Source organism: Melopsittacus undulatus, chromosome 5, assembly GCF_012275295.1.
Source record: "Melopsittacus undulatus isolate bMelUnd1 chromosome 5, bMelUnd1.mat.Z, whole genome shotgun sequence".
Lineage (NCBI taxonomy): Eukaryota > Metazoa > Chordata > Aves > Psittaciformes > Psittaculidae > Melopsittacus > Melopsittacus undulatus.
This window is the reverse complement of record NC_047531.1, coordinates 76,519,558-76,531,787: the sequence shown is the minus strand read 5'-3', so window position 1 is coordinate 76,531,787 and position 12,230 is coordinate 76,519,558. Positions and strand designations below refer to the sequence as shown.

Genomic DNA, 12,230 nt, shown 5'->3' with positions numbered 1-12,230 from the left:
CTTGCTTTTCTTTTAAAGCCAACATCATACCTTTGGTTTTGCAGTTTTTGTTGGTATTTTATGAGTAAATAGGGTATAACAATTTAATGGTTTTGTTTTTTGTTTTTTGTTTTTAGTCAAGATTTCTGCTATATTCTGATAGCAGTTGAAAAATGGATGATGATGACTTTGGAGGATTTGAGGTATGTTATTTGGATGACTTAATTTTTAAATGTAACTATATTCAACTTTTTTTAAAGGTATTTATAATGTGTTATAAAATATGTATTTTCCTTTTCATGTGTGCTTCTAGGCAGCAGAGAGTTATGAGTTTGGAAATGGTGAAAAGCAGACTACATCCCCTGCTATTGCTTGGGCAGCATTCCCTACAGGTATTGATAAAATCACTATAAAAACTCTTAGTAACGTATTGCTGTGTTTCTGTATTCACTGTAAATATTAGTATTCAGAAGGGTGAAAGAATAATGAAACAATGAAAGAATAGGAAGTGATGAAAACCTAGAATAGTAATGTTCCTGAGTAACAATTTTGGGAAGCTGCACAGAGTTAAACTTCCTTGAGGAATGAAAGAGAAGTACATTTTATCCAGTTCAAAGGCTGATTGGAATCTCATGGGAAGAAGAAACAGAGCTTTGTCATTCAAATGATATTCCTACTTTTGAGTATGGAAGGTCTGTTACAAATGAATGGAAAAAATACAAAAAGTAAAGTGAAAAATAGGACTTGAACATGTTTTTCCCTCCTTCATGTTTCTTTGATTGTGCTAAAGTCTTTTAGTTGCTCGGGAGGGGGAGGGGGGATCATCTCTTTTTATTTAAGCTTTTAAAGTTAGAAAATATATTATACATCCTTTATCTCATGCAGAAGCTGAAACGTTATGGAGCTATTTTTTTTTTTAATTTGTAGAAATGCCCAGTGCCTGTCTGCATTTTAAGAAATTAGTAAAAGATCATTGATAGTGGATAAATGTACAGTATCAGCAGCACTAAAAGATTGAGGAGGTGTTACTTGATTGCCAGTTGATCTTTGTTCTGAGAATTTAGTCTCAGTTTCACTGCTTTTGCAGAAAGAAGCATCACTTTAGTAGCATTGAGAAAAAAAACACACACATTTTATTCTTTGGTCAGGAACTAAAAATTCCTAACACTTATTATATAATTATGCTGAATAAATTAAGAAAAATAATTATAATTTTAAAAATAAGACAGGGGTTTGTGTCAATATAAAATCTTTATAAATCAGAATCTTCAAATGGTTTGTTTATTTCTGGTGCTACTGGCTTTCATCCATTCAAGAATAGTTTTATTTGTTGCTAAAATAAAACTAATAAAACCAAATAAAATTTTCAAGAGGTAGCAGGATCGATGCCCACATTCTCCAACCTAGTTGATTCTATGATTCTATGCAAATAAGGAAACTGTATTTTCCCAAATAACTTTATTATTCCTTTTGTCATTTTGACTGTCGTTACTCAAAAATCCATAAATTCATTATCATATTTGAATGTGTTTAAATTAAATCCAACATAGCTGTGTGGTGCCTGTCTCATGAAGTCTAATTTATATCTAGTGAGGCACATACAATTTAAATAATTTAGAAGTAACATGGAAGTTTTTTGTATGATTTGTGAGTGACACAGAATTCTTGGGATAAGTTGTACCAAGGTATTTAAAAGAAAACCCCTGCATTCAGAATATCTTACTAATGTAAAACCCTTTACGTGACTTTTCCATGCAAATGTTGCTGTGAATAATTTAACTTACTGCAAGGGGCAAGATACTAATAGCATCGATCAAAATGCTTGTTAGACATTGACTTGTAAGTTAATGTTTGTCTGCCCAATGTTATTTATATTTATGTGTAGGTTGTTCTTGTCTTACTCTAGCAATTTTTCAGTCAGTAAAGTGTGCTGAAAAATGTAAGAAACTCAAATGTATTGTGGTGTTATGAAGTGTGATACCATTATGTACACCAAAGATTCGGTGAACTTTATGGAGTCATAAATTTTCTGCATCCTTGATATTTGTAAGATGTAAAGAGTTAAAAGCAGTGCTGTAATCTGTTGCAGTATTTCTCAGTATGAAGGAAAAAATCAGATATTATTTCTAGAGCCCCAGCGTTGGTTACAGTGAGGAATTTTGCTCTTTAATTTTGTCTTGAGCTTCTTGCTATCTACTTGAAAGTTGATATCACTTGTTCAATAAGCTTAAAGTATGATAAAATGTTTATTGGCATGTGCAAACAGTTTTTTCTGTGCATTTTTCTGTGTACTCCAAATCGGAAAATGTTTTTAATTGTGGTTGGTGCTTTAGAAGGCAAAAAAAAAAGAATTTATACAGCAGAAATATATTGTTCTTTCCCCTTCCACTAGGACAACTACCAGAATGCGTGCACCTCTTTCCGTTATGTTTATTTAGCAATGTCACCTAATAGAAAAATTTTATTCTGGTTTTATTCTAAATTATAAAAATAAGGAAGAAAACTGTTTACTTTTTAATCTTTTGTGGTTTCAAGCTTTAATTGGAACCCATTGTACCAAATAATGTATAAATATTGAAACAGAGAGTAGGGCTGGTCCAAAGACATCAGCTCTGTGAGACAGTATGCATTATGAGTATGGAGGAATGAGGAAGTAAAGAAAGAAAAATAACACACGTGTAGTGGGGTTACTTAGATGTCTTTGCTACTACTGTTAGCAAAGTCTGAGGAACCAGCTATTATTTTGGGTACATTCCTTCTGATTATTTATCTGAGATAAAAGTGAGTAATCCTTCTTAGTGTCATTATATATGTGATGGATTTCCTTTTTTCTATCCAGCCTTAATATGAGGAAGTGCTAAGAAGAGTCACTATTGTACATCCATCATCTGGACTTTGGAGAGATGTGAGGGAACTACTCAGACATCACTATTTTCTTAGCTTGTGTTTGTAAAGTTGAAAAAGAGCCAACCAGCAAAACACTGAGAATGAAAAGTTGATCTTTAGGAAGATGAGATCTGTCTACGAACACTGACAGAGTATGAAGCCTTATGTTTAATCCTCATATTTAAACATTGTTCAGAACTAGCACAAGAATAAGTTTTTAAGAACTCTAAAATAAATTATGGAATAGTCTAGTGTCTTATCACTGGTCCTTCTGGATAGCAGAAGAATTTAAGAGGCTGTCTGTATTAATTATTATGGGCAATGTCAGTTCTCGTTTCAATAAGTGTGCACTGGAGTATTGAAGTGCCTGGTTTTATTTTTAATTTACATGGCTTGAAAGGTGCTGTTTTCAGCTGTTTTATTGAAATAGTTCTTTTCACAAGATTTTTTCTTTTTTTTCTTCAGAAAACTAACATCTTGATTTGGTCAGGGTAGTGGAGGGGTGGAAAATAGTAGGAAACTAAGATATCCCTAAGGAGATTGGAGGAAACTCATTTCATTCTTTGCCATGATTGGACAGGTTCAGTGGTCCTTGTTGAGAATGAAATACAGCCTCATTTAACTCTGGAAAGATAATTTTCTTTTTCTAACATTTGCATTACTCGGGGTATGCAGCTTTAAAAATGAGTTGGGTAACTTTTCAGATTTGACGATCCGGAATAGTTAAAAGATTGTCTTGCTGCATGTTTATCAGAACACATATCACCTCCCTCTCTCTCTTCCTTACAGTTACCAAACTGCTTTAAAAGACAGTTATATTGCCTGAATATTTCGGCAGTTTTATAGAAACCCATGTCTTAAAAAACAATACAAGACTGATGAGAATGAATTCTTAGTTTTCTTATGTTGTGTAGTCATTGAATACTGAAAGATCTGTTTTTGAGGTTCAACTAGATGATTGCAGTGTTTTAAACTTTTGGTAGCAGTATATAAGTTCTACTTTAATAAGAAGTTAAGAAACAAAATTATTATGTCCATATGGCCTTCGATTTAGGTTGCTGCAATAGTGTATGTAATTATTTATTTTCTGAAGTAGTTTGGCTTTGGAAGACTAAAATATGGGGAAGAGCTTTCTGCTGTGAATTGCAACAAATCATCTTGAAAGTACGTTAAAGTGTTTTTCTTTCCTGTCTATATACTGATGTAAAATGGTGTGTGTAAAGAAGCAGCCAAGTGTTTCCTGTTGGTAGGAGGACATTCATGCTTGTTGAAGTCAACAGAGAAATTGTTATCACCATATGTAGACATTTACTCTTTGATTCTAATGCCATAACAGATGTGGAAATACACTTCATTCTGGTAAATCAGTGATCTGCAAATACAGTGATTGAAAGTGTTGGTTTGGGAAAGGGAAAGATTGTGAAATTTACTAAAGGGAAAAAAAGGGAAAATTGCTAGGGAAACTACTAAAGCTCCTACAACAGCTTTGCAGAATACTTTGCATGCCATCTGGGACACAGCATTTATTATTGGAATATTGTGTGTCAGTTGATGTCTATTAATGTATCCCTCTACTCATTCTTCAAGCAATTTAATCCTTTCTAGTAGTTCTCCATTTACATTGAGAGAAAAGCAGTGTAATTACAGGAAATACTTTGTCTATTTGGGATATTTATTAGTTGATGCTTTTTGTTTCATAGAAAAAGAAGATTTTCTAACAGAATTCTGCTATTCTGCTGCTCTTCCTTCATAAAATGTTTTTCACTGATTTTAATGATTAATTTTAATAAGTGTTATGTATGTCTTTTAGAATGCAAATTTCTGGTTTGTGCTAATTTGCTGTGTATTGGCAAAGTAAATTGGTTGATATTTGTAAACCTGGTAATTTTCAGTTTATTCAGCGTTATGCAGGCTGTAGATCTCTGCGTTCTAGCTCTGACATTGCAGCTGACAGAAATTCCTGCCTTGTAGAATAGTTTTCTGTCTCTTACAGTTGTGCTTGAGCAACTGTGTGGGCCTGCGATTTAATCAGATCAGTGAAATTTGGATACACAAACCCAGTCTATATGAATGTTAGTTTTAACTGAAAATGTTCAGTGGTACAATTTACAGTGTATACAGTATAATTTAAAGGGTCATTGAATTCTATCATCAAAGACATGGGTAGTTGAGGATGGAAATACAGTTTTTGTTTCCTGTGGTTTTTTATTTTTAACAGCTGAAACCTGCATGTGGGAGAAGTGTACTACAAGTAGTTTGCAACGTTCTACAAAAGTATGTGAAAGAATTATTATGTGGTCTGTTGCTCATGGCTCTGATGGCATATCATCTGTTAATTGCTGGATATAAATAACATCCAATTAGTAAATGTTACTCAGGTTTATTTGTTCAGTGGTAGATTTCATATCTAATGTCTTCAATCTGAAGCTCAGTGTGAAGTATAGAATGCGATCTAATAGTTCATGTTCATCTTTATTTTGTTTTCAGAATTTCTGATTCCCCATTATTTTAATAATTGAGCTTCATTACTAAGATAAAGGTACAGATTTTTTTCTTGTGTGAGCAAGATTGAAGGCTGTTACTGATCTCTTCTATTAGTTTGGTCAGTTCTTACATACAACCCTATTATAGAATATTCTTAATATTGGGAAATCGATAGTGTATGACTGTATTATAGCAGATGGTGCAGCAGTTGGAGAAGATTTGTAAATGGTGCTGAGAAGCCAATATGCATACTACATGTGCTTTGGGAATTTTATTTCAGACTGGTGTTATCTTGGTGCTGTGGACTTGAATGTCCATTATTTGTTGGAGTCCAGTCAGACAGTTTTATCAGAGGCAAGTTTTCATTTTGGGAGTTCTGAAACTGTTCCATTATGATAACTAAAGCATGGCAAGCAGGAAATGATGGAGGGGTCATCTTCAAAACCAAATTTTGAGCTGAACTAAAATGCTAATGCAATTTCACCAGTATATACACAAGAAGAATGAATTAAGTGAGTTTGAATTACAGACATAGAATTACATGTAATTCTAGAAATGTCTAATTTATGAATCCTGAACACTGCCGAAAGTGAAAAGAAGGTTTTGTCAAAAAGATGTTTGAATGATACCTTGGAGAGTTGCCGCCTTTTCTTGTCTTCTGCAAGATCATGTATTTAGCGGAATAATTTTAAACCATGGTATTCAGAGGTGGTCACCAATTGTTGCTCTTCGTTTCCCAGACTTTATTTGGCCAACTTCAGAGGTGGGTTTTTTGTTTCTGCTTTTTCTTCCCCCTCAAAATGCGAAGCATTCGTTACAATAACTGGAATCGCTGACAGCTTGACTACAGATAAAACTGTATTAACTGAAAAATAAAGTCTTATATCTAGTATGGATGCCACTGGATATGTGAATACCTAAAGCTTTAATCTCTGTGAGTCTCCATTCTTCATCTGTATCCAGACTCAATTTCTAGTTTTACTTCTGGGATAAATTATTTAAATATGAACTATGCTATGGTCGTCATCACCAAAGGATGAATGCTAACACCACAAAGATCAGTGTCATGCTAGTTTTGTCATTGTTAGTTGATGGGTTTAGGAAAAGAAACAACTTGTCTGCTCAATCAGATTTGCCCGGTGCGTTATTTTAGTTGGTTTTCCATCTGTTGGAAATTTATTTCAAACTAAAATTCAGGATATTAAATGGTAGCATAGAATAGAGACATAATTGGTGTTTCTAGAAGCAAAAAGTTCATCTTCTCTATCATCTCACAGCTATTTGAACTATCAGAGTAGGTAATGGTTAGAGGAAGCTGGTTTGTAAGGGGGGGAAGGGAGCACAGCCTAAAAAGACCAATTTCCAATTTCAGAGAAGAGTTTTCTGTTAAAGGTACAGTTGTGTCACCATCTTTTGTTTTGTCCTGTTTACCTAAACTGGTTTCTGTTTTCTTTGCTGAAAAACTGTCCTATAGGATTTTCACCCAAGTAGCCGGAATCTGCTCAACTGTCTTTTTTTCTCACCTATTTTCTCCATGTTCAAATCTACTATTGCTGCAATTAGCATACTGATTATTTTTCTGTTTTGTGGTCTATATCCTTTCTTCCCTTTCTTAGATTAGGTTTGTGTGTTCCTCTCTCTTAATTTGAATCCCAGAACTGGGAGATAAAGAAGATGGGATTCGGAGCATCTGGATTCAAGGATTAGTGTGTCCCTTTGACTGCTTTTAGATCAACATACACACTTGTTTGCACTGTGTTATGCATACTTGTGCAGTATTAAAGAGATATTGAGAGGCTCAGCCTTGCTTCAGGCTAGTGGCATCTCTTATATTTTACCAGGTTTGTAACAATAATGTGAACTGTTTTTTCTAAAGCAATTGGACATACATTTTTGTCTACTGCGAGGGCAATACCAGTAACTATATGAGATGTTGCAGGACATTGCTATTAAATTAAAAATTTAGAATCATAGAATAGTTCGGGTTGGAAAGGACCTTAAGATCATCTAGTTCCAACCCCCTTGCGATGGGCAGGGACACCTCACACTAGACCATGTCACCCAAGGCTCTGTCCAACTCGCCAGGGATGGAGCATTCACAACTTCTTTGGGCAGCCCATTCCAGTGCCTCACCACCCTCACAGTAGACAACTTTTTCTTATATCTAATCTAAACTTTCCCTGTTTAAGTTTTAACCCGTTACCCCTTGTCCTGTCACTACAGTCCCTAATGGAGAGTCACTCCCCAGAACTCTTATAGGCCGCCTTCAGATACTAGAAGGCTGCTCTGAGGTCTCCACGCAGCCTTCCCTTCTGCAGGCTGAACAGCTCCAACTTTCTCAGCCTGTCTTCATATGGGAGGTGCTCCAGTCCCCTGATCATCCTCGTGGCCCTCCTCTGGACTTGTTCCAACAGTTCCATGTCCTTTTTATGTTGAGGACACCAGAACTGCACACAATACTCCAAGTGAGGTCTGATGAGAGCAGAGTAGAGGGGCAGGATCACCTCCTTTGACCTGCTGGTCATGCTCCTCTTGATACAGCCCAGGATACGGTTGGATTTCTGGGCTGTGAGCACACACTGAAGCTGGCTCAAATTCATTTTCTCATTGACCAACACCCCCAAGTCCTTCTCTGCAGGGCTGCTCTGAATCTCTTCTCTGACCAGCCTGTAGCTGTGCCTGCGGTTGCCCCTACCCAGGTATAGGACCTTGCACTTGTCATGGTTAAACTTCAGAAGGTTGACATATGCCTACCTCACAAGTGTGTCAAGGTCCCTCTGGATGGCATTCCTGCCCTCCAGCGTATCAACAAAACCACACAGCTTGGTGTCATCAGCAAACTTGCTGAGGGCACACTCAATCCCACTGTCCATGTCACAGACAAAGATGTTGAACAGGACCGACCCCAACACCGATCCCTGACGGACACCACTTGTAACTGGTCTCCAGCCCGACATTGAGCCATTGACCACAACTCTTTGTGTGTGGCCAGTTCTTTATCCACCGAGTGGTCCACCTATCAAACTGATATCTCTCAAATTTAGAGACAAGGATGTCATGTGGGACAGTGTCGAACGCTTTGCCCAAATCCAGGTAGATGACATCAACTGCTCTACCCCTGTCCATCAGTTCCATAGCCACATCATAGAAGGCCACCAAATTGGTCAGGCAGGATTTCCCCTTAGTGAAGCCATGCTGGCTGTCACCAAGCACCTTGTTGTTTTTCATGTGCCCTAGCATGCCTTCCAGGAGAATCTGCTCCAAGATTTTTCCATGCACAGAGGTGAGACTGACTGGTCTGTAATTCCATGGGTCATCCATTTTACCCTTCTTGAATATGGGGGTTATATTTCCCTTTTTCCAGTCTTCGGGAACTTCACCTGACTGCCATGGTTTTTCAAATATGATGGACAGTGGCTTAGCAACTTCATTTGCCAGCTCTTTCAGGATTCACAGATGGATTTCGTCAGGTTCTATGGACTTGTGTACATTCAGGTTCTTAAGATGGTCTTGAACCAGATCCTCTCCTACAGTGGATCCAAGGTCTTCATTCTCACAGTACCTGTATCTGCCTTCCAAGACTTGGGTGGTGTGGTCAGAACATTTGCCAGTTAAGATCAAGGCAAGAAAGTCATTAAGAACCTCAGCCTTCTCCAAATCCAGGGTAGCCAGTTCTCCTGATAGCGTCCGGAGGGTGCCTACGTTGTCCCTTGTCTGTCTTTTATTTGCAGTGTACCTATAGAGTCCATTCTTGTTATCTTTAACATCCCTAGCCAATTTTAATTCCAACTGGGCCTTAACTTTCCTAACCTGGTCCCTAGCTTTCTGGATAACATCCCTGTGTTCTTCCCAGGCTGCCTGTTCTTTCCTTCATTTTTTATAAACCTCTTTTTTCCCTCTAAATTTCCTCAGCAGCTCCTTATCCATCTGTTTAGGTCTCTGGCCCTCCTGCTGCACTTTTTTCTAGTTGGGATGCCACACTCATTAATTTTTAGCAGGTGATCCTTGAATATCAACAGTCTTAGGCCCCCGTGCCCTCTAGGGCTATATCCTATGGAACCTTACTAAGCAGGTTCATGAAGAGGTCAAAATGTGTGCAAAGCTTTCTCTTCCCTGTGCTTTATTTTATCGGAATCTTTTATAAAAGTGCTCAAGTTTCTGTTGTGCTGAGTTGGTAATAATGGTCCACTATTCAATATTTTTATAGCATAACTGGAAATTGCTGTGGGAGAGCTCTCACTTCAGTATTAATTATACTTAAGTTTTATTAGCTAGAAAGTTACTTACTTTATCTTTTGAACTCTTATAAAATGTAAACCTGCTTTTATCTTGTGTCTTGGTAAACTGTATGTGTCTTCAAAGACAGTTGAGTTTTTTTACCTTTAAAATTTCAAACTTTAGGAAATTTTAAGTACCTTTCTACAGTTGACCTAAACTGGTCAAAGATTGTGCCAAAGCTGAAAGGTTATGTGAATGCAAAAAGACAAAAGTTAAAATTGCTGCTTTTGATGGCAATTGTCTTGTGAAACCTCTGTGTAAGTTACAAGTCTAAATTTAGTGACTGTACAGTTTCAAGTGTCCTTAAATTGATGGTACACAAAAATATATGAACTGTGCAAGTAGATTGTAAGAGATACATAACCTTATATTAATATGACTATACTTGTTGCTAGTGTGATTGATTTTGGTAGGTATAGGTTTCAGAACCAGAAGTATTTTTTTAACGCTTCTTTGTATTGTGTTCTGTGCTCTGTTTTTATTTCTTTCATTAGTATCTGAAGTCCATATATCTCCTGATGTTCTCCTGGAGCACTCGGTGCCGTCTTCCTGCCTGGTTCCTACTGACTCATTCAGTTTATCAAGTGATAATGTGGCAAAAGGTATTAAAACAGCCACCAATGTTGCAAACCCTGCTGTTCCTGAAGAACAGGTAAAACCACCATTTTTTTTGTTTCAGTAGGGAAACAGTGTGTATTAAATATCTTAGCATTGTATCTTTTTTGTGCAAGAGTTGCCCTTTAAGAGCAAAAGGTCTTTGGTGTCTTGTAGTACAGACTTTGAAGTAAAATAATTTATATTATGTTTAAATCCTATAACTGTGAGGCACCATAGTAATTTGGTATAGATTGCAAAAGGATCTGTGTTAAAGTTGCTAAAAGTTAAAGGCATGTTGATACTGCTAGGCATGAAATTAAGAAACAATAGCAGGAAGGTTCTCTAAAAAACTATGTTATTGGTAAAGCTGTAATGATTATGGCTGTACATATATGTTTTACTTGTATGTTTTCTCAAGTGGTTTTAGGTCTTAAGAATTAACTTTTAATATTTACTTAATTATCATGACATTAATTTTGTTTGTATTACTATATTTTACTTCTCCTCCTCCATTACATTTAAAGTTTGGGGTTTTTTTGTGATCTGACAGAGTCCTAGGTATGTGATCTTGATCTCTCTTAGTGGCTGCAATACTGTTGAGAACTGATCTTTGCTTCTTTGGTGGGGGTGAAAGTGTTTTATTTATAACTAAACAGATGAACAAGGGAGAGAAAATATTTTCTGTGTGGAGATTAGCACATGAAAGCTAGATTTCCATGGATGAGAATTAAATAGATATACCCTTCCAAATGAATTTTTATTGCCACTGATTGCAATGACACCTATTTAAACAAGTTTATTGATTGTAAAATTCCTTGTTTTGGGATGCATAGTATTATATACTTGAGTTAGAAAGTGCTCGTCTTTCTCTGAAGCAATCAATATTTTTGGCAGTTTGCAACCCTCTCATTTTCAGCACTTACTTGGTTTCTTATTCTCCACAATTAAGTCAGATTTCCGTAGTCTGATCATTTACAAGCATTTATCTAGTGCTGTTTTAAAAACTTGTACAAATACTTCTTTTGATCAAACTGACTCTTACTGGTTTTCTTTTGAGCAGTATCTGTGTGTTCGCGCCTTCAGAAGGACTGTGGTTAGTACAGCTCCAGTAGTTCAGTCTTAGTAATGAATTAGGTACTGGTTTGTATCCGTTCCCAGCCTAATGTTGTGGGGAAAGCCTATAAAAAGTGAAGAGAACATGTGCCCAAATGCAAATGATACCAGAGGAAATTTCTTAGAAATCTGAAAGTTGGGTTGTTTTTCTCTTGAGAGGGAGGGAGTGTTTGTTTTCTTTCTTGGCTGATGCCAGCCAGGGTCATTTTCTGTGTTGAAAGCTCTTCATCTGCCTCTTTGACGATGTTTTGATAAGTAAATTTCTATTACTGGCAGGATGATCAAAATATGCTTTTCTTCAGCAACAACAGATCCTATATTTGATTTCGGCTAACACTGAAATGTGAATAACCTGTACATTTTCTCGTTTGAGCTAGGCCAGCTACTTTAGCTTGTGTGTTCTCTGGAAAGAGCACTTTGGATATTCCAGAATACTAAGGCCTAGTGTATTTTTTTTTAAGCTAAAAATAATTTGGTTAGGTAATCTTACTAAAAATAAGAAATACATTTTGTTACTTGTAAATAAGTATATGTGCAAATTCTAATTGTAGGCCGTGTTTCAGTTTTTCTCATCTTGTTCTGATCAGCTACTGACAGAGCCATAGTTCCATAAACTCTTCTTAACTCAAGAGGCAAAGGGAGTTGAGAGGAGGTCCTTCAACATTATTTTAAAATGGAGATCACACTTTCCACTTTTGGATAAAACTAAAGGAAAACAGTGGATGTAAAATTAAAATATTTAAACCTGTTACAGGAGGATGTTAGAACTGTGTTCTATAATTTTATCTCCAGAGCCTCTTGAGGTTTTGTGTTATAAAAAACATCAGTGTTTCAGGTTCAAACATGATAGGTTTTGGCAGTGCCCGACTTTGATCTTCAGTAGTTCTCCAAAG

The 12,230-nt window shown here is 36.4% G+C and overlaps 1 protein-coding gene across 1 annotated transcript in view; it reads left to right on the top strand.

Moving 5' to 3' along the window:
• CCDC91 (coiled-coil domain containing 91) overlaps positions 1-12,230 on the top strand; it is a 117,110-nt gene that overhangs the window by 24,308 nt on the left and 80,572 nt on the right. Inside the window, exons 2-4 of the mRNA XM_034063337.1 lie at positions 117-182; positions 293-371; positions 10,122-10,279. Coding sequence (XP_033919228.1) covers positions 153-182; positions 293-371; positions 10,122-10,279 — 267 coding nt within the window. The 5' untranslated portion in view covers positions 117-152. The remainder of the gene's footprint in view (positions 1-116; positions 183-292; positions 372-10,121; positions 10,280-12,230) is intronic.